Here is a 25267-nt window from a genome sequence, read left to right as displayed (position 1 = left end):
TTGTTATCTCTTATCTATATTACTTTGCATAGTGTTTGTCGACCTGTAGATGCTATAGCCTGTTTAATTGGTGTTTTGTAAGTAGAAGAAAGATTGTTGTCTTGCTTTCTTCATTATACGTTAAATCTTTGTTTTAGCAATTTTCCTTGGTTCTTTCCGAGTGCCTTATGAGGAAATCAAAATGATGATATTGGAAGTAGACGAAACACAGCTGTCAGAGTCCATGATTCAGGTAAGGAAAATGACACTTTAAATCCCAATATTTCAGGATAAGTTTCTCATTACGCAGAAACCTGTAGCTAAAAAGCCTCTTAACATAAACTTTTGGATAATAAATCACTGCAAGAACTTTTGTTTTTCTGTGAACTGTAGGTTTTTTATATCTGTAAAGCTAATTTTTTTTATGAAAGAAGCTGAATTTATTTTCTCTATTTTCTGCATTGATATTGTCCACGCCTAAATTAAGATTTTTCTTTGGTATATATTCAAACAGCATGTGATATTCTGTTTACTCCCTAGTTACTAATTTTTACTTTAATTTGTTTCTAACCGCTATCTCATCTGCACAAATCTGTTGTTCTAGTCAAAAACTGGATAGTAAAAGGTTGGGTCCTTTTTTGTTTGTTTGTTTGTTTTTTGGCGGGAGTGTGGGTGGGTATTTGGTTAGTTTTTGGTGTTTTTTTTGTTTTTTCCCTCCCTGTCCTTTTACAGCTGATAAAATTTGGGATCTTGCCTTAGGGCATACTCAGTGACCACTTCTCTTCCCAAGAGTTTATTTGGATAGTGTTTTCCCTTTCTGTATTATGTTATTCAAAGCACAAAGTCAGTGTAATTCTGTGTGGACACAAACTGGAAGTTCGTTCCTCGTGTTCTTCTGTGCACAGCATTATTTAGGGCTGATAAGTCAAAGAATTTCAGAAAATAATTTAAATACTAATACTTCATTATAGCGCCATGGGGAAAAAATAATTCGGATGTCTGGAGGTCATTAAATCCAAGCCCCTGCTCAAAGCCATGTCAACTAGAGCAGGTTGTTCGGGTCCATTTCCCATTAATTTTTTATTATCTCCAAGGCTGGACACTCCATAGCCGTTCTGGACACCTTTTCCAGTGTTGAACTACCCTAATGGTGAAAAACTTTTTCTTGTTTATCTAATTGGAATTTTCACTGTTGCAACTTGTGACCTTGGCCTTCTGCTGCACACCTCCAAGAGGAACCTAATTGCATCTTCTCTGTGCCCTCCAGTTGGGTACCTGCAGACCACATTAAGCTCCCCTGAGGCTTGTTTTCTTACTGTTCAACAAACTCACTTCTCTCAACCTCTCCTTGCCTGTCGTGTGCTGTGTTCCCCAGTCATCTTGGTGGGCATCCATTAGATTTGTAAAGATACATCTTTAGACCAAGATTGTCTGTCTTTTGGACAGGACTGCTGCCTGCTGTGATGAACTCCAAATTTTTGCTGTTATGGCTCATAAATGTCAAATCATAATTATTATCAATCTACTAGTAATGTGGCATAGGTTTCACTTACAGAGGGTAAGTCGTTACAACATACCCGAAAATGTGTTAAGAGACATGGGTACCAGTCCCTGCTGAAACATCCAAGAAAGGTAAAGTTAGATTTTTAGGAAATGTATGCTTTTTGCAAGAGTGTTGACTAGTGAGTAAATAATACAGGTAATAGAGGGAGTCATAATGAGTTGTAACGTTAAGACTCTTTGAAATTCAAATGTGTGACTCATACTGCAACACATAGCAATTTCTATTCAACGGTCAAAACAAGGCAAATTTATATTTGGGTGCTTTGCTTGCAAAATAAATTTCCACCATATTGGAATGTCAAAATAAGGTCCTACTGAGGAGGCTGTACAATGTTCAGCATGCTCCTATTATTCCTGCATGCAGTTTGGCCCTCACTTCTTGTCACTTGGATTTCAAAAATCTTTAGACTCGGTTGAGCTATTTGGACTTCACTTTTCTTTAAATGGAGCTTGTCTACTGATTGATTTGAAGAATGAGATGTTTCTTTTAAGAAACATTTGAAGGAACAAACATGAGCTGTCATCTCCAGTGGCAGTATATGTAATCATTGTATAATTCTCTATTTCATTCAATGATGCAGTTAATGTTGGCACTGAAACTATTACTTTAAGGTTATCAGGATGAACAGAGCAGTTTACACCTCTAAGCTGTTTGTTCATTCTAGTCTGCACTTGCATCACTTTTCTTTTTCAAGGTTTTCTTCAGACTCAAACAATGCATGAGGTGTATCTTTATTTTATTTTATTTGGAATAACAGTAGAAATTCTCTAAAGGAGTATGAAAAGCTGAGAGATGGAATAAGTTGAAGAGCCAAACGTGAGGTGAGGAATAATATCCTACAAGAGGGCAGTGATGTTAGCAGCTGCTGTGATCGAGTGCAAGTCAGCGTAGTAGAAGTGATAATGCTCACAGTATCCTGTATGAATACAGTAATATATATAACAAGACATACTGTCAGAACATGGCAGGTTCCGCATATTGGGGTTTTTTTTAAGCATATAAGTGATTCATGAGTATAAATTATGTTTTTTTGTAAAGTGATTAAATACTTGCAGACTTAAATCAAGTGGAAAATTCAGTAGAACTTAGGCTCCAAATTTACTTTACAAGTTTGGTTGTCATCATTTTTATCAAATGATTTCATCCAAGTTTCTTATTTCCGGGTAAAACAAGCCTGTGATAACTTTGAAAAGGGGACCATCTGAGTTTAAACTCAAAAAAAGACTTAAGACACCTATCTTTCTTTGGAAGTGGAAGAATAATGTGCCTTATTGCTTTAAAAAATTGTTTTCCACCTTCACATTGCTTGGGTTACTAAATAAATTTAACTATCCAGCTGTACGTCTCTATTTAGAATCATAGAATTGCCTAGGTTGGAAGGGACCTTTCAGATCATGGAGTCCAACCATCAACCTAACTCTGACAAAAACCATCACTAAACCATATCTCTAAGCACTATGTCTACCCGTCTTTTAAATACCTCCAGGGATGGTGCCTCAACCACTTCCCTGGGCATCCTGTTCCTTTAAAAACATTCACAACTATGGGTTATGATCAAGCTATGAAAATGTAGTCCCGTATATTTCATGATGCTGAGAAGAGCAAAAACACATATAAGTTCGCAAGCATATGACTTATTTATTTATTTATATAAGGTACCATAAGATATTATGGTATTTTTCCTTTCTAGAAATTTCTTGCCCTCATCAATTTTTTTTTGTCGATGTTTAAATACTGCTCAGTATATCCTAATCTCACAGTTTCTGAAGCTGGAAATTTCTCCTTAATCCTGTTCTTCTGTTATGCTTAAGAAGTAAAATGTATCCTCGCCCTGCCACACTTTCTCCAGTTAAAAATGAAATCTAGTTCTTAAAGGCATAAATACTCCAACTCATGTTGTAATCCAAATAGTCATTGACTAATTATTGGAATTTTTCTTGTGACTTAGTCAAAATTCTTTCTCCTGCTTATTCTCTGTTTGATATTCAAAATGTGTTTCATCTTTAGCAGTTCAAAAGCTTTATCTGAACACCATAAAGCTGCTTTGATATCAGCTGCTGCTTCAGGTTTTTTTTTCTGATGCTTAATATTGAAAACATTCATAGAACGCTTGACTGTTTCTCTTTTTTGAAAAAGTTTTGCAGTCAGTTTTTCTACATGTGAAAATTATTGTAGCATCAAACAATAGAGTTTTAATCTCAGTTAAGATTAGTGAAATATAGTATATTTACAGCTGGTTATATAGATGTATATCAAGATAAGAAATAAGTGGGTTATGAATCTCTAATTTAAAGTGTATCTTTTTACACTCTGTACACTTTTTTGATCCGTATTACTGATTTAGCGCTGGACATCTTCATCTATAATTAATAAATGTAGTCTTTCCTACAAAAAAAAATTCCAAATGTAATAATGGTAAGGGTATATATGACTGTCCTAAATTCTTCATTCTGAAAGTCAGTCTGACCACGTCCAAATCAAGCTCCATAAAATTTAATTTTGCATTGTTATTTTAAGCATCGTTATGCAGTTGTAATAGTTTTCTTTTTTCCTACCAGAATGCTTATTTGAGCATAGACAGACTGTTAAAGCAGTCTACTCTTTAACTATCATTTACTGTTTCTTTGGTTTATTTAGACCTTTGCTTGTAAGTCTAGCTTTTCTTATTTACTGACTTTACTTTCTTGGTAAACTACGTTGTCCTTACTTTGGATATCACAAAATATTGTAAAACAAATTACTTATTGTAGTCCTTAGAATCAAAGTAGGGTTTCAGTCCTTGAAATAGTAACTGTTTTTACACTAAAATGAAACAGTGATAAAAGACTGGCTAGATCTTTTTATGCATCAGAAAAAAAGGCTTGATAAATGCTAAACTGCCTTAAAATTACAATTGTTACAAGAGCCAAGAGATTGAGTTACAAAAAATTAAAAGTAGTAGTATTAAACAAAATATTCAAGCTGCTTTTAAAAATAAAACTTTGGATATATCTGTTCTTCAGTTACAAAACTAGTATTTTCATACTTTAAAAGGGGAATATCTATACTGCAATCCAAGGATGCAATTGCAGTTTGAATAAACACCTGGGGTAGCTTTGAACAACTAATACAGGTTGTGAAGGTAGCATGGAGCCACTGAGTTGACTACTGGTTTAGGGATATTTTTGAGGTACTAGTTAGTGTTGAATTCTTTCTTCTTAAATTGGGGAAGTATGTTAAGCAAAGCATAGCTATGACTTTTTATCTCTCTGGTCCCAGAGAGATAATTTGTATATCCTAACTGGCTGGATTTCCTGTAGAAGTAGAAACTAGGATCTTTTGTGGATAAAATTAGGGTTTGGGATTTTTTTTTTTTTAAGACTTTCAGATTGAGATGCTGTTCACTAACTTAAATAAATTCTTTTCTGTTGGTAGTATATCACCAAAGCTATTTACTTGCAGAATGATAAAGCAGACTTTGACTTAACTGAAGTGTCTGCCTTTTCTGTCAAGTAATGGGGAAGTGCTAGTCTTTCTGATCCTTTCTTGAAATATGGTAGGTAGTGGGTTAGCTGTGTTTGCTGGACCTGACTGAATCTTTATTTTAGTTCAGAAGAGTGATCTTATCAGCAGACCAGGGAGCGTTTTAATAAAGAACACAATCTCTCTCTTGTTTTCTCACTATGATGGAAGCTTAGCCACTGTGTAATCAGGAACACAAGAATCATAAGTTGAGAAAGAGACCAGGCTAGAGGGTCTCTCTAATTATAGTAGTCATTTTGGAAGGGACTGAGCTACTGACTCAAATTATATACCATAATTAAATGTTTGAGAAGCTCTCTACTTCCAGAACCTCAGAAGAGCCATTTTTAGCCAACCTAACTGATTGTAATTAGAGTGGGATTCAGGTGCCTAAATGTAGAGGTCTATATATAAATATAGGTGTCTAAGTGTTCAGGTAGCTCCAGGGAGTCTGAGGGCTCTTCAGATGATCAGATGAAGGTGACGTGTTTAGATTCCCTTAACTGTGTTCACAAGACGTTCACTTGTGTAAGTGTCCAAGCTCCCCATATAGACTCCTGAATTCAGCTGTAGCTGAGTCCCACCTCTGAATTCCTACTTCTGGCAAGTTTTGAGGAGTAGTAGTGTCTAATGTGTTTAAGCTTTTGTTTCGAAATACTACAAAATAAATACTTTTTGTCTAGCATTAATAATTCTTGCCATCCATTAGGTGGATATATTATACTTGAAATTCTTATTCTGCCTTCCCAGTTCTATTTTCTTCTTGGTGTTCTGTTTGTATAGTGCCTATCAAGCATATTCTTTCTTTAAAATTGGTGTTTAAAAAAAGACTAGAAATGTTTACAGAACCAATAAAAGATGCTAGGTAGTAGTATTTAATCGCTTGCTTGTTTACACTCTGTTATGTTAGTTTGTGTGTTATCAATTTATATTCTACTGTTTTCAGGGAGGAGTGTTGTCTTTGGGGTGTATGGTAATGATGCATATGGAATACCATTTGCCTGCAATACAAGCAACATAGAATCTGAGATTTTTAAGCCTATTTTTTTTTTCTTGATAGAATTTAATAAAACATCTTCCTGAACAAGAACAATTGAATGCATTGTCCAAGTTCAAGAGCGAGTATAATAATTTGTCTGAGCCAGAGCAGTTTGGAGTTGTGGTGAGTTCTGGTTTGTTATAAATTTTTTTGGTCCTTTTCTGAAATATAGTTTTAATATAATATTATAGAAACAATACCAGCTGCTTCTTCCTAAATGTGAAGAGGTTCCAGACTGGGAGAAGGGTACAAGTGATGCCTTTTAATCTGACTTTTAGTGGACATATCTGTGGATATGTAAGGCTTGATTGTTGGAATATTACTGTTGGAATGATTCGGGATTCTCTTTCTTTAAAAAAGTAATTTAGCTTACCAAAAAAAACCAAAAAACTGGTATTTTCTGTGGCAAAGTTTCATTGGGAGATACAGAGCTATTTTTGAATTTCCATAGCTAAAATAGTTTGGCTTTACTTTTGTTTGCATTAATAAATCTTAACTTTTTCAGTGAATTTTTCTACACTGATGATTTTCTTTTCTATTCTCTATGTAAATGCGAAGAAAATACTGTAGTTATCACATGGTAACTTATTCTGCCTCCTTCCTCCTATGTTTTACAGTATATTCTGTCAACAGTACTTGTAATCACTTTTTCCATTCCCAGTGGCAAGATACATTTATAATATTTCCCATGTTGAATTAACAAAGGAAGACTGGAATAGAAAAAGGAAAATAGTGCTAGGTCACTGCTGACAGTTGATAATTTTGTGGAAATATAATTCGGATATAATTTCTGCATAGCTCATAATTCATATTTTTTAATGATTTCATCCAGACAAACAAAGAATAAGGCTATTTCTTTTGCTGGGTGCGTGTATCTTTATAAATATTTGATTTTTTTTTTTTTTTTGTCCAATCCTAGTGTTTCAAGCTAAGATGGTCACTGTTAGCTTCATATGTGAGGATTTCATATGGGAGATGTATCTGTAGTCTTTAGGAAAAGGCTTATCATGTCTTTGTAACAATAGGAGCTTGTTATTCGTAGCTATCTGTGTGGATATCAAATATGTGTACTTAAATATTGGAATGGTTGGAGTACAAGTGTGGGCTAGAAAAGCAGCGATCACTATTATTAATCAACTGAAGAATGTTGTCTGGTCAGGAAACATCACCGAACTGAATCGGTGCCAGTTACGGATGTGACAAAGGCAGTCTTCTTGGAGTACAGGTACTTGTAAAACAAAACTAGTTCTGAAGTGGTGCTTTTGCTGAAAGCTGTTGCTGGTGTTCATTTTCAATCCATCTTTAACAAGCGTGACATTGTACACTTAATGTAATGCTGATTTCTGTATTCTCCGGAGTCTTCTAACTATACTCTGGGAGCAAGGAAAAAAAAAAAAGAGGAATATGCTTTTTTTTATTAACACTTTTATTTATTTTCCAAGATTTTCATACGTAGTTTTCTGATTGAAACCATATTATCGATTTCTTTTGGTTCAAATTTCTTACTTACAAAAGTTAATGAAATCTTTTGCTTTTTATTTCTTGTTGAGGTTTTATCAGACATTCAAGGGAACTATTTATAGTTCATCCCTATCTTAACTGTACTTTATTTGATTAAATTATCACCACTTATCTCAAAAGGTCATTGAATAGGTCTCTGAGATTCTTTAAAAGAAATATACTCCTGCAACAAAAAAAATCCAGTCAAAACATATTTTGTTGTTTTATGAGACGTGAAACTCAGTTGCTTGCAAAGAGCACGAAAGGTCTAAAGTCGGAGAAATTATTACCTTTTCACTTGTTTTCTTGCAATATTTGTTTATTCAATTCAGGAAATAGCCGTAGTTTCACAAAGGTGGATTTCACAATGGTAAGTTTTAGGTTTGTTTTTAGCCTAGTTTATATTACAGAGCTTTAGAAACAGAGAAACAGATTAGCAGTTAAATCTACCATGACCAACAGAACTTAACCTTTTGATGATGAGAATTGGGAGGAAGCTGTGATAACGATTATTATATTTGAATCAGTTTTCCATGTGGAAACCTTGGTTTAAATCTATAATTTCATAAGTGAGAGTTCCTACATTTGTTTATCATAGAATCATAGGATAGTTTGGGTTGGAAGGGACCTTTAAAGGTCATCTAGTCCAACCCCCCTGCAACGAGCAGGGACATTTTCAACTGGATCAGGTTGCTCAGAGCCCTGTTCAGTCTGACCTTGAATGTTTCCAGGGATGGGGCATCTACCACCTCTCTGGGCAACCTGTGCCAGTGTTTCATCACCCACATCGTAAAAAAAGTCTTCCTTATATCTAGTCTCAGTTGTGGTAATCTCTACAGTCTCTCTATTTACTCAGTTGTGGTAATCAAGGTAAAGTTAAAATGCATTAGTATGTTGGTGTCTCTTGAGGGGAGAAAATAAAAAAAAAAAAAAAAAAAAAAAAAAAAAGGAAAAAACACAAACCACAACCAAAAAATCTCCAATCTCCTGAAGAATCATTTTAATAATTTTTAAAAATAATTTACATGGGCTTAAATTGTATCTTCTGACTTCTCAAATTCTCTTTAGATTTTCCGTGGTTCTAGGCTTTCAAAGTTTTTTGGGTTTTTTGGTTTTTTTTTTTCCTCACCTGTATATTATTTCTTTCTTGAACATGGACTAAAACTGCAACTGATATACAGTAGATGTTAATTGGGCATTCTAGGAATATATAGCCATATCTATGGTATGGTAGGCTTCTTTTCTGATGAAAGGGTTAGCTCCTTCCTCTCATTTTCATCTTCCCTCCACAAATTTCTTCAAATCCTGTCGGGCGAAACAGCTGCATTAGATTCTCCAAACTTTTTCCTTGCTCTCAAAATTACTCTTCATCTGAAATGCCAATAAAGTCTCTGATGCAATTAGGAAACAGATGTACTAGGTTTAGTCTGGAGTCTCGCGTGTTCAAAATTTAAGTAATATATTGTAATATGTACATTTCCTAAGATTATGTTTCTTCATAGTCCCATATCTCAGTCAGTATATGAGATGGGTGGTGCCCTAGGAATTAGATTTCCTTATGCAATGAATAAAAGCTGTTCAGAGTTCCTGGCTCATTTGGTCTAGAAGTTGAAATGTTTGGAGAGGAGTTGATAAAGGCCAAAAGCAAGAGGAGAAAAAAACCCAAACCTAGTTAGGAAGAGTGAGTATCATAAAGAAAATGAAGCAATTTCTTGCATTTTTACTTCTGCCATAATCTTTTAATATAAATCTGTCTGCCCAGACATTTAGATGACACTGTAATAAGCAACATGGGAAGAGGAGAAAGCCAGTAATGGAATATTTAACAAAGACTTTGTCGAGCTCCATTTTCTGTTTTTTTGTTGTTTTGGGGTTTTTTTTTTTGGTGCTATGTGGTACCATAGATGACAAGCCTTTCTGTGCTTGTCAGAATTGGACCCTCTTTATGTGAACATTTTTGGGTTTTATGTTTAAGTTTTATGTAAACATGAACTTTTTTTTTTCCAAATATTTTTTTTAAAAGAAAAACTAATCTAGTCTGTTCTGGAATTGAGCTCTAGAAATGCTGCACTTTTACTCAATAATATTAAGAGTTCATGGGTTTCCAGAAAATTTAATATTAGAAAACTGAAAAGGTAGATTGTTGATGTAGAGGAGAGGCTCATGTGTATCAGTCTTACCGAGAAAAGTTCAAGGGTCCTGTGCTGAATAAATTAGACTGAGCACGATTGTTCTCCCTGATAACCTTGGTTCTAACTGTGTCTGCCAGGATGACAGAGATAAGCCCATATCTGAACTCCAGCAGCTTCATTTGAGTCTGACAAATTATGGCAAAATGCCAGTAAAAATGGATTTACTCCAGTAAATTTGACTATGAACTGGACTGGCAGAGGAAGAGACACCTATTTGACTGTGCCAAATCATTTCAACAGTGATATGTACTGTTTGGGGGGGACTTATTGGGGAAATACTTATATAGGACAACTGCAAGCAGGGTTATGCATTTTGATTGAATTACTAAAATACAAAGTTAAGTAGCAAACCTATTTTTTACTTTATTATCAAGAATAAACATTGATTCAAAAAAAAAAGACATATAAAAACTGATTCCATGTAGGTTAAATCTTGCTTGCTATTTTTATTTCATATTTGAGCCTCACTCAACTGACAAGTCTGTTTTTTGCTCCTTAAAAATATCAGATTTACTACAATTGGATACACCAATAACAGTAATAAATTTGAAATCTAGTGTATCAACATTTTCCAACTGAACATGAGCCCTCGAATACTTAATTTGAGATGTCTTCGGGAAAGAAACTTGGCTTATGGGGACTAAAGTGCTTATTTTTTTTGTTTTTGCTGTCATCAGACCATCATAACAGGTGTTATTTTGTATTTTGAAGACTAATCTCTAGTTTTAATTCTTTCAAAAAGACTCCTGTAATATTTGAGCATTTATTGGTGGTGGTTTTAATACCGTATTATTGTCTCTGTAACGCTAAGAGTATGTTCACTATTGTGCAATTATAGAATTGGCTATCCTGATCAGGTGTCTCTAAAAAGGTATTTTAATTGCCAAGCAAAAAGGTGTCTGCTTAATAACCAGTGAACCTTCCTGGTATCGATATAGTATTTTATGGCCTAACTCTCTTCTGATGCATGTATTGTTATGAGTAATAAAATTTCTGAATGCACTCATACATATCTGTGTTACTTAGTTTAGTCGCATTAATCCTTTAATTACTCCCCTTTCAGCACTACCTATTTGTTATTTTGTAAATGAGGGTATATTTTAAAGCACTCCTGCAAAGTTAATTCCTGCAAAGATTCAATTTTCTAGAATCTTAAGCCATAATTCATTTTATTCCACTGTCCTTTTGCTGTGTTTTTTGAACTCTGCTAGTATTCAGGTATAAATAAATTTGAAATCATTTGTTTTAAGACACTGATTTATTTGTATCGATTGACAAGATGCAAGGTTATTGGTAGACATGTTTAACTGTTAGGTATTTCTTTCAGATGTACCAATTCAGTTCGATGGGACTGTCAGTCTGATGAGAAGAGCTAGAGCAGTAGTATCATAGCTCAAGTTTTGCTGGATGTGGCCCAATAGATTTGATAAATTCGTCTTAAAAAAAAAAAGAGGCAATGCGATAACTCAGAAAAATGTTGCATTAAATATTAAGAGTTCTTACATCTTAAAAGTTGGTGGAGTTTTTTTTCTGAAAGAATAACTGGATTCCCACCGAACAATACAAGTGTGAGCTTTCCCTAGTTTTCTGTGCAAAGCATTAAGAAAAACCCCAAAAACCCAAACCCCGTCATTGGTCACAACTTTTCTAGTATCACACCATCTATGTATCTAGTAGAGCTGACTTCAGAGAACAAGCTACCATCAGTTTTTAACATGAAACGTTCGTTGTTTCTCTTGGAGGGGGCACTTTTTGAATAAGTCGGTTTTTTACTCTTTGAATATGGAATCTTACACCTTTGCTTTTCATCAGTCTCCATCATCCCCTCTTATATCTTTTCTTTTATTCTCCCTGGGGAGTGGGCTGAGAATTTCTACTCATTTCGTTAAGAACTGCTGTTGATATGAATATGAATCTTTTCAGTATAGCTGTTGTTTTGTTGTGGGTTTTTTTCTTAAAATTGCTGTTTTATGGCTCTCTTGCTATTCTTAAATGAGGAGAAACAAATTTAAACATGCAATACAAGACTTTGGGTTTATCTTTTAGGTAAGTAGTGTCTTATAATAATGGTATTTCAGAGAATTTGGAGATCCAACGTTAATTTGCTCTAAGTTTTGGTTAAGGAAAAGACTAAACTATTTGACTCCCAAGGAAGAGCCTAAGTAGTGAATAAACTGATAATTACTACTTGTGTGATAACCGAAATTTTTATAATGGAAACCTTTTATCCTTCTGGCTTTGAATTCAAAGTCAAGATTTGATACTCTGAAAGAAACAGCTAGACACTTACTGAGATACTGGCATGCTGTGACTGTGACAGTATTGTATATTTTACTTCAACCAAAGTTAATTAACTTTGTTCTTGGCTTAAAGACATTGAGGGCATGACTCTAAACAGTTCAGGTTCCCTTCATGTGCGTGTCTTGTTTTTCTTTGGTCTTTTTTTCTTTTTTTCCTGGTGACTCCGTGGGTTGCTTTTGTGGTTTCTGCAATTATCCTCTTCTTTTTAAGTTACTTTGCACTTCTGTGTTTTCTGTTCATTCAGCAGTAAGTATAAAATAAATCCCTTATTACCCTTATCTTCTCTTCCAGACTTTAGGTTTTCTTTAGATAAACTACTTTATTTTCCTGTATGTTCTTTCTTTCACTTACTCTAGGCTGATGTCTCCGAACACAGATATTATCACCTGTTACTGTGGAGTTTGGGGTTTGGGTTTTTTTTTGGGCTTGTGCGCAGCCATGGAGTATTTTATGAAAACTGTTAAATCTGTTCACCTTATTAAGCGCTTTAACTTAGCTTCGCAGTTTTATCTTAGGTTGATATTGTTTTGAATGCTGTATTTTGCTGCTCAAGTTCTTGACAAAGTATGCTTGTGCTTGCCAAAATTTAATTATTCAATTGCATTTTGTTTTACTATAGTTCATATTTTGTACTTGGTTTACTCAGTGCAATAAACTTCCTCCTAAAGTAATTTCACCTTCATACTATTTTGTTGAAGGTTTCATCGATTATGACTGATATTGAGCAATATATTCTGTATCTTCGTGTTTAGAAATGAGTAGTCATTTGCACACTTGCAATGTGAGACCCATCTGAGATGAATGGGGTTTCAGCCAGATCATTGTCTTGGTAGGTGACTGTTGGCAGAAGTTTGGGGTTTTTGTGGTGTTTGTTTTTTGTTTTTGTTTTTCTTTTCCCTGATGCTTTCTGCAGTGGGCAGTGTAAGTATTGTGTTGCTTTAGGACTCAAAACTTTTAGCAACGTGGATTTGTTTTGCAGTTTTTCCTACTGAGATAAAAGTATTGGTTTACAGAATATTTTATTTTTTTTTTTTCAAATTTTGGGTGTAGTCTCTGTCATCATATCAAATAAATTATGTTTAAGGAGAATCACAGAATGGTTTGGGATCCTCCAAGGACCATCTCGTACAACCCCCGAACTAGATCATTTATTTATGTCAGTCTCATTTCAGTTAAGTTGATACAATAGTTACGAGTTAGATTTATTAATCATGACTGATACTTTAAATGCAGTAATCTGTAATGGATTTTCATTGACAAACTATTGCCATATCACCATTCGAGCCTTGCTCCTGAGTACAGCTGTATAGTTGGCTTTCATCTGAAAGAAACCCCAATGTGTTTGCCATTAACAAGGAGGCATTGCACCTCAGACATCTTTCTCCACAGGCTTTTGTTCTGTAGTCTTATCCTGGCCTAGAAGATTTCATTACGCCTAAGGTATACAATATAGCCTATTTCTGTGGGTCTTTCGCATAAGAGAGGATAAAAGCACTGAAACACTGAACTATTTTCCTAAAATTTTTTGGGCAAAGAAGAAATTGAGTTTTTAGATTATACTGATTAAATATCTTTCTACTACACAAACAAGATGACAAAACACTGGAGAACTGCTGCATTACTTTTTGAATTTGACTGTGATTCTTCCTTTTTTTTTTTTTTGGTCCTCACAGTCAAGGAGTGAATTGGAAACCACTGGTAAAGTTTTGAATATTGTTAAGAATATGATAATTAAACTCACATCACATATCTTAAAAGTTTTCTGAGTATTATAGTGAAAGAAGAGTTGAAATCACAGAAATAATAAATTAGAAATAAATGTTGGGATGTCAAGCAATAGTTTAGAATTTTTTAAGAAAAATAAAAAGTATTAAGTAAATGGTGATTTATCTCGATTTAAGAAGATATTTTTACTAAATAGCAATTAAGGTTTCTGAAATAAATAACTGGACTTTGGAAATCATTATTACAATTAAAGCCTTTTTTCAACCTCACTTTTTTTGTTTGACATTTCTAAATCAGGCCTGGGCATTTGTATCTTAGCTACAAAACTAATATTTACCTGACTGCACTTTTTGTGCTGAACTATCCTACGTCCCTTTTTTTTGCAAAACGTTTTTAGAAGAGGATTATGCATGTGTGTAAAGAATTTCCTGCACTGTTAGAGCAGTGTAAGGTAGTTTTTCTGTTTGTATGACAAAGATTGAGGAGGAAATTTTCTGTAGAAGAAGAATATTCAGCACAATGTCCATTGATTCATATAGCAGTTACTTTTCTTTTACTTCTTGTTATCTTCATTTTTTTGATGATCCTAGACTTTGTTATCAGCCAGATTTAAAATGCTTAACTCTTATTTTCTTCTTAATGCAAACAGTTTGGCATTTCATTTTTCTGTATTTGCCAAATATTTATCTTGTCTCCTCAATTTTTTTGACAATTAGAAACACTTGTCCATGTACTGTTATCTCCATTCATGCTTGCAGTAACTTCTTTCTGAATTTTTTACTTTGAAGGTCGGTCCATTGCATATTCATTAGAATACATCTCACCTGTCATTTATCCAAATATAAGTTTAGCTATGTTCTTGCTTATCTTCATCCCTCTTACAGCATTGATGGTTTGTCTTTTCCTTATGTTCTACCGTTGATGATGAGATCATTGCTGGGTTTTGTCATTCTGTCTTCTATTTTCTACATTTTTTCTGTTTCAACATCCTTCTCACCCTTACTCTCTAGCTAGTAAAAGTTCCTTATCTTGATTGTGTGAAATTCTTAAAGGTTGGTCTCTTTCAAAACTATGTGGTCCTGTCTGTATATGAAATTCTCTATCACTTCTTCCAAAGGCCAAGGCCTACTAGCTCCGAATCTATTTATTGTCTGTGGTGATGTGTCTTTTTACTGAAGCCCTGACAGCTTTAGTCCCTTTGTTTTCTCACCTGCTTCCATGAAATACTGGACAGTTTCCTGCCAGAAGTTGAAGAGTTTCTTATATTTACCTGGACATAATTATATTGTCCCCTGTTCTAGCTATTATGTGGTCATTTTTAGTTTTGACTTTAATGGTTTTGTCTGGGTGGCATCGCACGAACACCAATGACCGTGCAACGATGTCTTGAACACCGATGACCATGCAACGTGTCCAGTTATAGCTGAGACAGAAACCAATGCACATAGCTGTTTTAGCTGTGTGGCTGCTTGGTTGTTTTTTGTTTGTTTGTTTTTCCCCTCTTAGTATAGCTCTCAGGGTATTCTGTGGCTTTCAAGGAGCAACAGGGGCTTTCCGTGGCTGTGTGAGCTAATCTAACATCGCTTCAGTTCCACTCCAGTAGAGTATGTTTTTTCTTGGTATTGAAGGCACTGACAGTGTTCTGGCATGAGTCCACTGTTGACTCACCTGGGGACAGCCCTACTTTTCTTATCTCTTGCTTAGGCCATCTAAAGCCCCCATTTATCTGCCAAGTGAAGATGCTAATAACTTCAGAAAAAATAATGTTCATTTAGATACTCTTGTGGGAAACCTAAAAGGAGAAACACCACCGCAGGTAATCCTGAGTATAAAGACCAGGTAAAATAAAGGGATTTGGACCACGGAGGTGCAATTAAAGTTTGCAGGAAAAGAACTTAGGGATGACAAAATAAAAGGAAATAATAGGTATCTTAAAGAAAGCAAAACATAATAGTTTCTAGATCAGCTGGTTTATTGGGAAACATGTCTTGTAGAGTAGTTTTTCAACAAGAACTCTTACGAACCTTTTTTAACAACAGATTATCTTGTAAATAAATAGGAAGTCCGAGTTAAATGGTACTCTAAGTCATGGTTAGAGCTGTATAGGACTTTTTGAAAATAAGAACAAAAAGAAGTAATGGAGATCACTTTCTCAAATCCAACATAATTAAGAATGTGATCCAATAATACCAGTGGTATTAATTTCAGGCAAGCAAGGTTAGAGCGTTGTAAGAAACATAGTATAAGAAAAGAAATATGTGCTTATTTGAGAGACTGGTGCAGAGTTGAAAAATAAACCATTGTTCCTTCTAATTGTTTTTAATAAAGCTGTAATAGATATGTGTGAGTCAACATTTGTTCAGTTCTTTTTGAATGTAAAATATTCAAGTACTAAAGATTATCTTCTATTATTGTTCATTTGTATTAATTAGAACTGACTCTGAGGTTTTTTTCTAAGATATTAAAATTGTAAGGGTCATGAAGCAACTGATAAGGGCATCTTATTGCTTGCTCGTTTGAAGTAAATTTTCTGAACTTTCTTCTAAGTTGAAGGATAAATACAAAGGAGAAGTTTACAGTAACCTAAAGCTTTTAAGTTTCAGGCTTGCATGGAAAAATGAACATAGAGAAAAACATCTCATTGTGAGAACTTATGGAAAGGGAAAAGTGATTTTTACTTACAAAATCTTGATGTAAATTGATTTTTACCTGCTAATATCTTTATAGTTTTAACTCACTCATTCTTTAATACCCACATTCTTCTGAGCACTGCAATGTGCATGTCCAAGCAGTCTGGCCAGGATCGTTGATGGCAGGTGATGATTCAGAGAATCCACATAGTTTTACATTTTATATGAGATCCTGAAATCCTTTATTCTTTTTGAGCTATAAGCGTTGTTTTGCATATGCAGTCCTTCATGTCCTTGCTGGCCTGTCCTTTTTTTGTACTAAAATCATTCAGGAATAATAGTGACGAAAACTATCCAAATTCAGTTCTCATCAATTTTGTATTGGTTTTGAATATTATTTGATATTTTGAAAGCAACTTTCTGAACCATCGTGTATCCCACTATTTTTAGCAATTGTGGGGATGATAAATCACTAGATAAAATCACATTTTAGGGCTGTGTCCATACTAATCAACTAAAAAGCACTGGAGAATTCTTTTTGGACATTGAACTTTATTGTCCATAGTGCTAATTTTTTAGAATAGGCACGGATATGCTTTTGGCCTGTACAGAATTGCACTTTCCCAAAGAATTTCTGAGCACAGCTTGGGAGACAGCAAGAGACCTCATGAGCTGAGCATCCAGTCAGATAGTTGAGGACTCAAGAATAAGACAGAGGAAGGTTTATTAAGGCAAGTTATAATGGTTAAATAGCACATCTTCCCCTTTTCATCATGGGGAATATGGAGCAGCACATCATCGGGAACCTGAATAGAAGCATGTTCCAGCTCTTCAGAACGTGAATATCTAGCAGGTATCCCTGCACCTCTCGGGCCTTACATCTCTGGATGCTTTTGGAGGCACAGAGCTGCATGGCAATGTTTGGTCCCATATCAGGTGGCTCCATATCTTTGCCCCCACCCTCCCCAAGTTATTTTGGGATGCAGTTTATATAGATGAGTGCTAGAATACTCAAGATATAAGTGAATAAATCTTTAGAGAGTTATGTTAAGATAGGTTAGGCTTTATCGCTGCTCCAGCTGAGAATGTTCTGTAATTATAGTTCCCCACCAACTCCCCAGCAGCACACTTCCACCTCTCCCCACTCTCTTGCCCACACAACAGTGATAAGGCTTCAGTCCTATCCATGCCCACATATGTTAACTGCCTGTTGCAGCAGGAACTGTTCCCAAAAGTACTTCTGATTTTATTATGCTGCATGGAGGGAGCCGAATCCAGTAGTAAGCATCTGGACTTGTCAGTGCCTGTAATACCTAGTGGTGTAAAATAGTCCTGGACATATTTAATTTATTAATATGATTTTAAATCCATAAATGCAATTCCATTTAAAAAAAAATCATAATTTTGACTTTCTTTATAAACACTTTTGATGTAAAAAGTTGCTAATACTTGTCAGGATGCTGTTAGTGGACGTTTCACCTTGGATGTAGGCAACTGTGCTGGCAGTCTGACACCTGAGAATAGTTTCTCAAGAACTATGTGTGATAACCTCCTGCTTTATTTCTTTTCTTAAAAGTTGAAATATTTGAAAATATGTTCCCATATTGGCCAGGAGTGAAAAAAAGAAACAGATTTTTCCTTGATCACTTTTATTTACTCAAAGATAAAATTGAGGGAATTATGAAATATTGTTTCAGAAATAATTAATGCCCAGACCTTGTGAAATAGACTGATAGCTAACCCAAATAGAATTTGGCAAGCAATCCTCACGTGGCTTCACAGCTTGTTCATTGATGGATGTGTTTTTAATGAGTTCGTACCAAAGGATAAGATTTCACTAGAGTAAATTGAAGATTAGAGTGAGGCCTGATGAAGGCTAGTTTGTCTTAAATAATTCAGCAGACACTTAAAATGATCAATTCCATATTCAGCTGATGGTTTCACCTGTATGTCCTCATTGAGGATAACTCAGAATGTATTAATGTTTTTCACTGTTGTCTGGAAAATGTCATGCTATCACTATATCTGCAGAGGTGTGCTCTGCCATGCCTAATACTTGATGCCTGGGCACAGCCATACCTAGAGACATTTAGTTTTTTAAAAATCCTGAAGTGGTGAGGTGCACCTGTGCTGTGAGATGTTTTGATTGTGTTAATTTCTGTCTGTAAACCTTACCTTCTTTTGTTGTCTTCTAGAAGTCATGTGTATCTGCTGCTCTACCTTGTCAGTGTTCTCTATCGGTAATTCCAGCCTTTCCAGGAGTGTTGCCAAATATTAACTTTCTATTATATGCCATATGTGACAGTTAAAAAAATCTTTATGACAAATTGCAATCAAGTTGTTTAGAGGGAGAACGTCCTTAGCTCCTGTAACGTTGGTGTCTTTCGAACTTTGAAACTGGTTAGGGTGGAGAACCAGGCACCAGAAATATCTTCTGAAAGTGGCTATCATGGCCATCTGCGCTGAGCTGAGTGTTTGCAATTGCTATTGGAATGGATTGCATTATGTTACTACTTCTGTATCACTGAAAGATTGTGATGCTGAATCATAGAGGAACGTTCCTGTAAAAGATACAGTACCAGCAGGTCTCACTCTTACCCCTGTTCGGTTCCAGTAGAACTTTTTTGGGTAGCTAATCTAAAGAATAGGTTTAAAAAATTTGTCTTATTATTAATTCAGATGGCTGGAAGTGGTTGGCTATTGTTTCTTCTAGCACACACATAGGCTGTCTCTTTCAGTTTTCTCCTTGGCAGATATCCCTACAACTTCAGGTCAATCAGGTTGTTTGTCTGAAGCGTCCTCGTCTTTTGCCTCCAGCCATTCACTTTGCAGATTCCTCTAAATGTCTTAAGAGCCTGTCCTGAATCTGATTTGATGCTTTTGCTTCATGAGAAATGTAAGCAATCCTGTAATGTTCATATTGTGAATTGGACATTTTAAGAAAAACACTTCTGCTTTGAGTAAGGACCATGATCACTACATGATCCTGCCATTTTGACTTTCTGCAAATTCAAGGGTTTCTTGTAATTTAGCCACCTATCTTGAGCGAGACATCCAAATGACTGGCTGATGTAGGGCAGTTGTGCTGAAAGAATCTTGAGGCTAGTCAGTACCTCTTAGATCTGTGGAGCTTGAAATTACTATGTGGATATTTCACCTCTTCCTGCTTCAGACTTCAGAGCTCAACGGAGCTCCTATGGAGCCCAAGTGCTTTAGGATTTACTTCCCCTGTGATCATTCTGTAGAACTGGGGAACTTTCTCCAAGGTAAGCAAGCTGTCTTCCATAGCATTCACTTACATGACACTTCATGTCAGACTGTTTTTGCCTCAGATTATCTGTGGCTCCAAACACACTGAATAACCATACTAAAATTCCACAGTCATTACTGAATTCTCTATTGACAGGACTACAGAAGATCTACAGTGGAATGCTTTTTTTTCTTACCGCTCCCGTCATCATCATAGATACATACCTTCCTGCTTAGGAAATTAACTTGGACAACTTATTGGGTCAATAGAGAAGACTGTACTAAATGTGAACATGTTAGACATCTGAGCTTTTTTGAAACGAGTCATGTCTGTCACATCAAAGACATCACAATCAGCTGTTATTGCAGCCTGTTGCTATTGTGTATTGCTTAAACAATTACATAGCGTCAATATCCACTTTTATGTTGGAGTTATTGTGGTGGTTCAACCTGATGGAAAGTATTAAGCCTGCTATCGTGGTTTTCAGACATTTCCATCCAGACCTTGATCATCTCTCTGTACCTTCATGGCCTGTATGCTGGGACACTCAAAGTAATATTGTAGACCTTTCATTAGGAGGTGGATTCCTGGTAGTTGCCAGACAGAAGATAAGGTATTTATTTTAGAGCTAAGCTGATCAGATTTTTCCATCTGGAATGCAGCTAGATATGTTTTACTTTTAGAAACTTTGCTCCCTTTTGTTTGATGTTATGTTATTCTATTTCAGATTCCTCAATGACTTCTGGTATAATTTTATTTTTGTGATCTGGCTGAATTAGAGGTTTTACAGATGATTTTTACCTATATTAAACTCTTGACTTGATTTCCCAGGAGGAAAGCTTTTTGATCTAGTGGCATCTGCTCCATATGTACCTTTTAATGAAAATAGCTTTCCTGACATCTGTTAGATCTGCTAAAAATAGAATAATTTGGGAAATTCAGGCCCTCCCACTCCTGAATGCATCCTTTTTAGGAAAATACCATTGTCTAAACTCAACTTGGAGAAACAAATGCTGTCTCTGCATTCCATTCTGATCAAGATGTCAGTAAATCTGACTGTATTTTTTGGATAAGACAAAAAAATCACCACTTTCTTTTCATAGTAGAACATACCTATCTGTGAATTTCGGCATGAAGACTGTAAAGTCAGCTTATTTTGACAGCTGTGTGGTAGCTCCCATTGGCAATTTGGATGTATTTAATAAGGCAGGTGATTTCTGGAGTATTCAAAAGGAATGCCTCCATTTCTGAGATGTGTAGACTGGCCTTGTTGGTCCATCTGTGTTGAACATAATGCCATCAAAAACGGTACCAGGGAATTTTCTGCACTGTCCATCAGTGCACTGTTATCCACAAGACAAGGGAAGGCTACTTGTGTGCAGCTAGGTGGTAATTGATAGGTCACCTTTGTTCCTGTGTCACTTACAGTACACTCCCTCCTCCTCTGTCCTGAATATCCTTTAGGAAAATCTTGGATTTGCAAGAAATCGAGGCAGTGGTGCAAATTCAAGCTGTTCATAATTCTAGCTGGAAAAACAGAGTAGCAGGACATGCCCTCTGTCAGTGGTGGTAAGGCTGAAAAGTCGTCAGTTCAATTGTTTGCATGTACACATATCCACGTTGTAAGTATAACAACTTTCTGATTTCTCTTAAGTGATTTTAATTTTCAGTTGGCAGTTCTTGACTTTATCATTTATTTGGGAAAAAGAGCGTGTCCAAGGTAAAGAAAGTCGTACTATTTCCACATAGCCATAAAAACATCTCAATAAAAATACTGTTCCGTTATAGTGGATTGATTTCCCATACACTGAAATAATGTTTGTTCTTTCCAGAATGCTGGTGGTCTTCAATAAGATTTGAGCATGTTGACCTTGAACAAGGTCTTCTTTTTTCTTCTTTTAACATGATAAAAGGTCTGTTAAGGTATCAGTTCTTCCTTACTGGAATTTTGTTTTTCTGCTTTTCAAGTGCCCGAGTCTAAAGATAAGTGTTAGGAATTCACACTTTTTACCTATAAAAAGTAGCATTCACTGATGCTGCAGTGATGAAGACCATACGTTTTCCACGGGGGTTGCCCTTCCAGTTTACTCTTTTAGTCATCTTGGCTGTAACTGATATTTTACTTTTTGGATGGGAACACTTTTGAGGTGGTCTGACAGCCTCGACATTGTTGATCCTTTAAGGAAGGTGTATTGTGAAACTGGAACCCTTGCAGTGTTTTTCTCTACGAGCTTGTGGTAAGAACGAAACACGTTCAGTGATCAAAATGTAATGTCAGTGTAACTTCTGAGACATGTTCCTTTACTTGACATCAACAAAGCAGACAGTGAAAAGTACACATTTACTAGATGGCACACTCTAGCAGGTGCCTTCTGGTTTATGCTGTATTTGAGAGAAAAACCTCTTTCTGCTGGTGGATGAAGGGCTGTGAGAGCTACTGCTGAATAGCTCAACTCAGTTGTCAGTTCCCATTTGGACTTGCACATAGTGAGAATATTCTTATGAACCATTACTTGAAAAATAGAGCTCATTACCCATACACTGAGTTCTCTGTGACACGTGTAGTCCACTCACTATTTATCTTTCTACTTCAACTTCCCTTTTTAGTTATTTGGATTGTCTTTTCAGGATTCCACTATAAGAACATAAGTAGATTTATGTAATTACATGCTGCATATAAAAAAGTATAGGGCATGAACATAACTCTCTCAACATTGCAAGACTTAAATTCCTAGCATCTCTTGTGATAAGGTGTATGGATTTTACAGTTTGAATGTTTGTAGGCTACATGTCAAAAAGAAAGCCACGTATTGCTAAGGGACCTCTCCATCTCCTTCCTTCTCAATTATTGACTTAGCAAATAGGTAAACAGATAATGCCAGCAACGTGTTGTACATGAACTATGTATTTCAAAGTGTTTAAAAAACAATAATAAAAAAACCAAAACAGTGGCATTTCTGGCATGTACTTCTGATTTTTTAGATCACATGTTTCTGCATCCATCCTTAAGACTTACGTACTTCGTAATTTGTTGTATTTCAACTGGTTCTGTTGAAAACTTTGTGTCTTTCATGCATATATGCTTGCTTAGTTTGTGCAACAGATTTTTGTGATCTGAAGTACCTGATTATTTCAGTTTCAAGGATCTGCCTGTCTGAGAAGCCCAGAGTCAATAAAAGATGCATCATCACCTGGTTCTGTAGTATCTTGAGTTTGGTATGATTTAAAATCAATGCCACTTATCCTTTATTTGGTTGGTTCCCATGGTTTGATATCCTGAATAGGGACAAATATCAAAAATCTGGATAATTTCAATGGAGTTTTGTGGTTTTCTAGTTTAGTCTCAAAGTTTTCCTGCGTGCAGGACAAAACTTAAAATTAGGAATATTCTTCTCAATAATTATGAGAAGTAATAGTACTTACATAAATCCAGTAAATGAATTGTTTGAGGAAAAGGAGTTCATACTGATTCTTCCTGATGGAGCTGGGAGAATGACTTTGTGAATTTGCCTCCGTGCAGTGACTTAATATTATTTTAGATATTTATTCCTAAATTAAGTGTAAAGTTGTAAGAGCACTACGTTCATCTTAGGTGGGTTTTAAGTATTTCCGTTTCTATTTCACTGTGAAATGCCCTATTTAAATTCAGATCTGGTTATCCTTGCTTACATAAGTAAGAATTTTACCACATGCTATTTAGTGTATGATGAATCCAGGATATCTTCCTATTGCTATTTAGTGTACGATGAGTCCAAAATATCTGCCTACAGTTGTACTGAGCTAACATGTAAACTACGTACATTTTAGTGTTTTACTTCAGGACCAGGCTGGAGGCAGTCTGTGGACTAAAGCTAAGTAGTGCAGTTGATTTTTCAACCTAGTTTCACCTGAAAAAACATCCCGTTCGTGTGCTCTGCTCTGCGATGCAAACCAAAGTGTGGTTATTGGAAAGGATTGCTTATTTTACTTTGAGATTTCTTACCTGAACTTAAATGCAAATGGTATGTTTACTTCAATGGGACATCATGAGGTGGTTGCACTGCCAGGCAGGCATTGCAGAAGTGGCTTAGTAGCATAAAATGTTAACTCTACCTAATTTTATTTTCTATTGCTGTCACAGTAAAACCAATAAAATAGACTGTAAATTCCATCCTCTTCTACTTCTATATAAAACCCCTTTGGATTAGACAGCCTTCAGTATCAGTTTAAGTTGACTTTATGCTGAAATAGATGAATACTTTTCCTTTTCACTGAGTCTATTGTGGGATAATCAGCACCAAACGACTTGTGAACATTGCACTGTCAGAGCCATTTTTGCATTGATAGACTAGACGTGGGTTGAGAAATATTCTGTAAAACCTTAGGTATGACTGTGCTTTGGAGGGAGATACTTCCATTTTAAAGGTAAACTTTTAAGGCCACCATCTGAAACCTATTACTTTGTAGGAGAAGTGCCGTTATTATTGCTTCTTTTCTTGCACTGAGAAGTATTGATAGCTGGAAACCATAACGTATGTTTTTTATTTGAAAAAACAAAACAAAACCTAGTTTAGGATTTCAGGAATTGTCAAGGCAATACTGGCTTGAACCTTGCCTTGAGAAGGCAAAACACGAGTATGGGGAAGAAGGTCTTACAGAATTCATCAAATTGATCAGAAAACAGGGATGGGGAAAAATAAGGGAAGAAGCTCATGGAAGAATTTGAGACTAGTGTGTCTCATGTGCAAACAGAACCACAGAGCAGGGAGGAAAACAACATGATTTCTTCTGTGGAAGAGGGAAAAAGCAAAGAACGTATAATGCTTGGTAGGGAGAAGAGGAGCAAGAATGGAAGAAGGCAAGCTTCTGGGATTGTATGTGATGTCAAACCTAAAAAATATTTGAAGATTTCCGTGTTATGGTTGGTAGGACCAGTATTACATTGGAAACTTGGGAGGTGGAGACCTTTCGTTTATTGAATGCATTCAATGTTCCTTGATTTAAAGAAGCAATAAAATTTGGAGTCTTGTTGTTTGGGTATAGTAAATAACGTGCAAAGTATCTCTGGGGTGGGAATTTGGTGACCTAAGTTATATGGGAAGATTGAAACTTCTGTTGCAAATCCCTGGCCAGTAAACGGTAGAAAAAGCCAAGTCTTTTGCATGTGATCTACAGAAGCTGCTGTTTTCCTGGGAGCGTTCTGCTTTACCTAATTGACTGTATAAGGTCCAGTAGGATAGTGGGGTTAGAATACTGGTGTATATTAACGTATGCCATATTAAGTGTTTCATAGCTGATATTTTTCAAAACTGTTGTTTTCCTGCAAGTTTATAGTAAGCTGCTATTGAAATCAGCTTTTAAATATTTGCACCAGAAAATGAGATTTGCCTTGTTTTGGTACATCCTGAGTTACACAAAATTTGTGAACTACTTTTATTACTTTGCAAGTACTGGGTCATAAACTTGGATTAGTTTTATAGGATTTGGTATATGAGTTGACAGATGTGATATACGATGACACTTTATCTTTTATTGCTTACACATACTAGTTATTGGGAAAGGATGGGGGCAGTTCGTATTAACCACAAGATGGGATTTCAGTTGCTT

General features: G+C 35.6%; 1 protein-coding gene across 1 annotated transcript in view; it reads left to right on the top strand.

Annotated features, from left to right (window-relative positions):
• The window catches only part of DIAPH3 (diaphanous related formin 3), a 244406-nt gene that overhangs the window by 107503 nt on the left and 111636 nt on the right, over positions 1-25267 (top strand). The window contains exons 20-21 of the mRNA XM_063343720.1: positions 138-232; positions 6105-6206. Coding sequence (XP_063199790.1) covers positions 138-232; positions 6105-6206 — 197 coding nt within the window. The remainder of the gene's footprint in view (positions 1-137; positions 233-6104; positions 6207-25267) is intronic.

Source organism: Chroicocephalus ridibundus, chromosome 1, assembly GCF_963924245.1.
Source record: "Chroicocephalus ridibundus chromosome 1, bChrRid1.1, whole genome shotgun sequence".
Classification (NCBI taxonomy): Eukaryota; Metazoa; Chordata; class Aves; order Charadriiformes; family Laridae; genus Chroicocephalus; species Chroicocephalus ridibundus.
The sequence above is the reverse complement of the archived record's forward strand: the minus strand, read 5'-3'. Positions and strand labels throughout refer to the sequence as shown.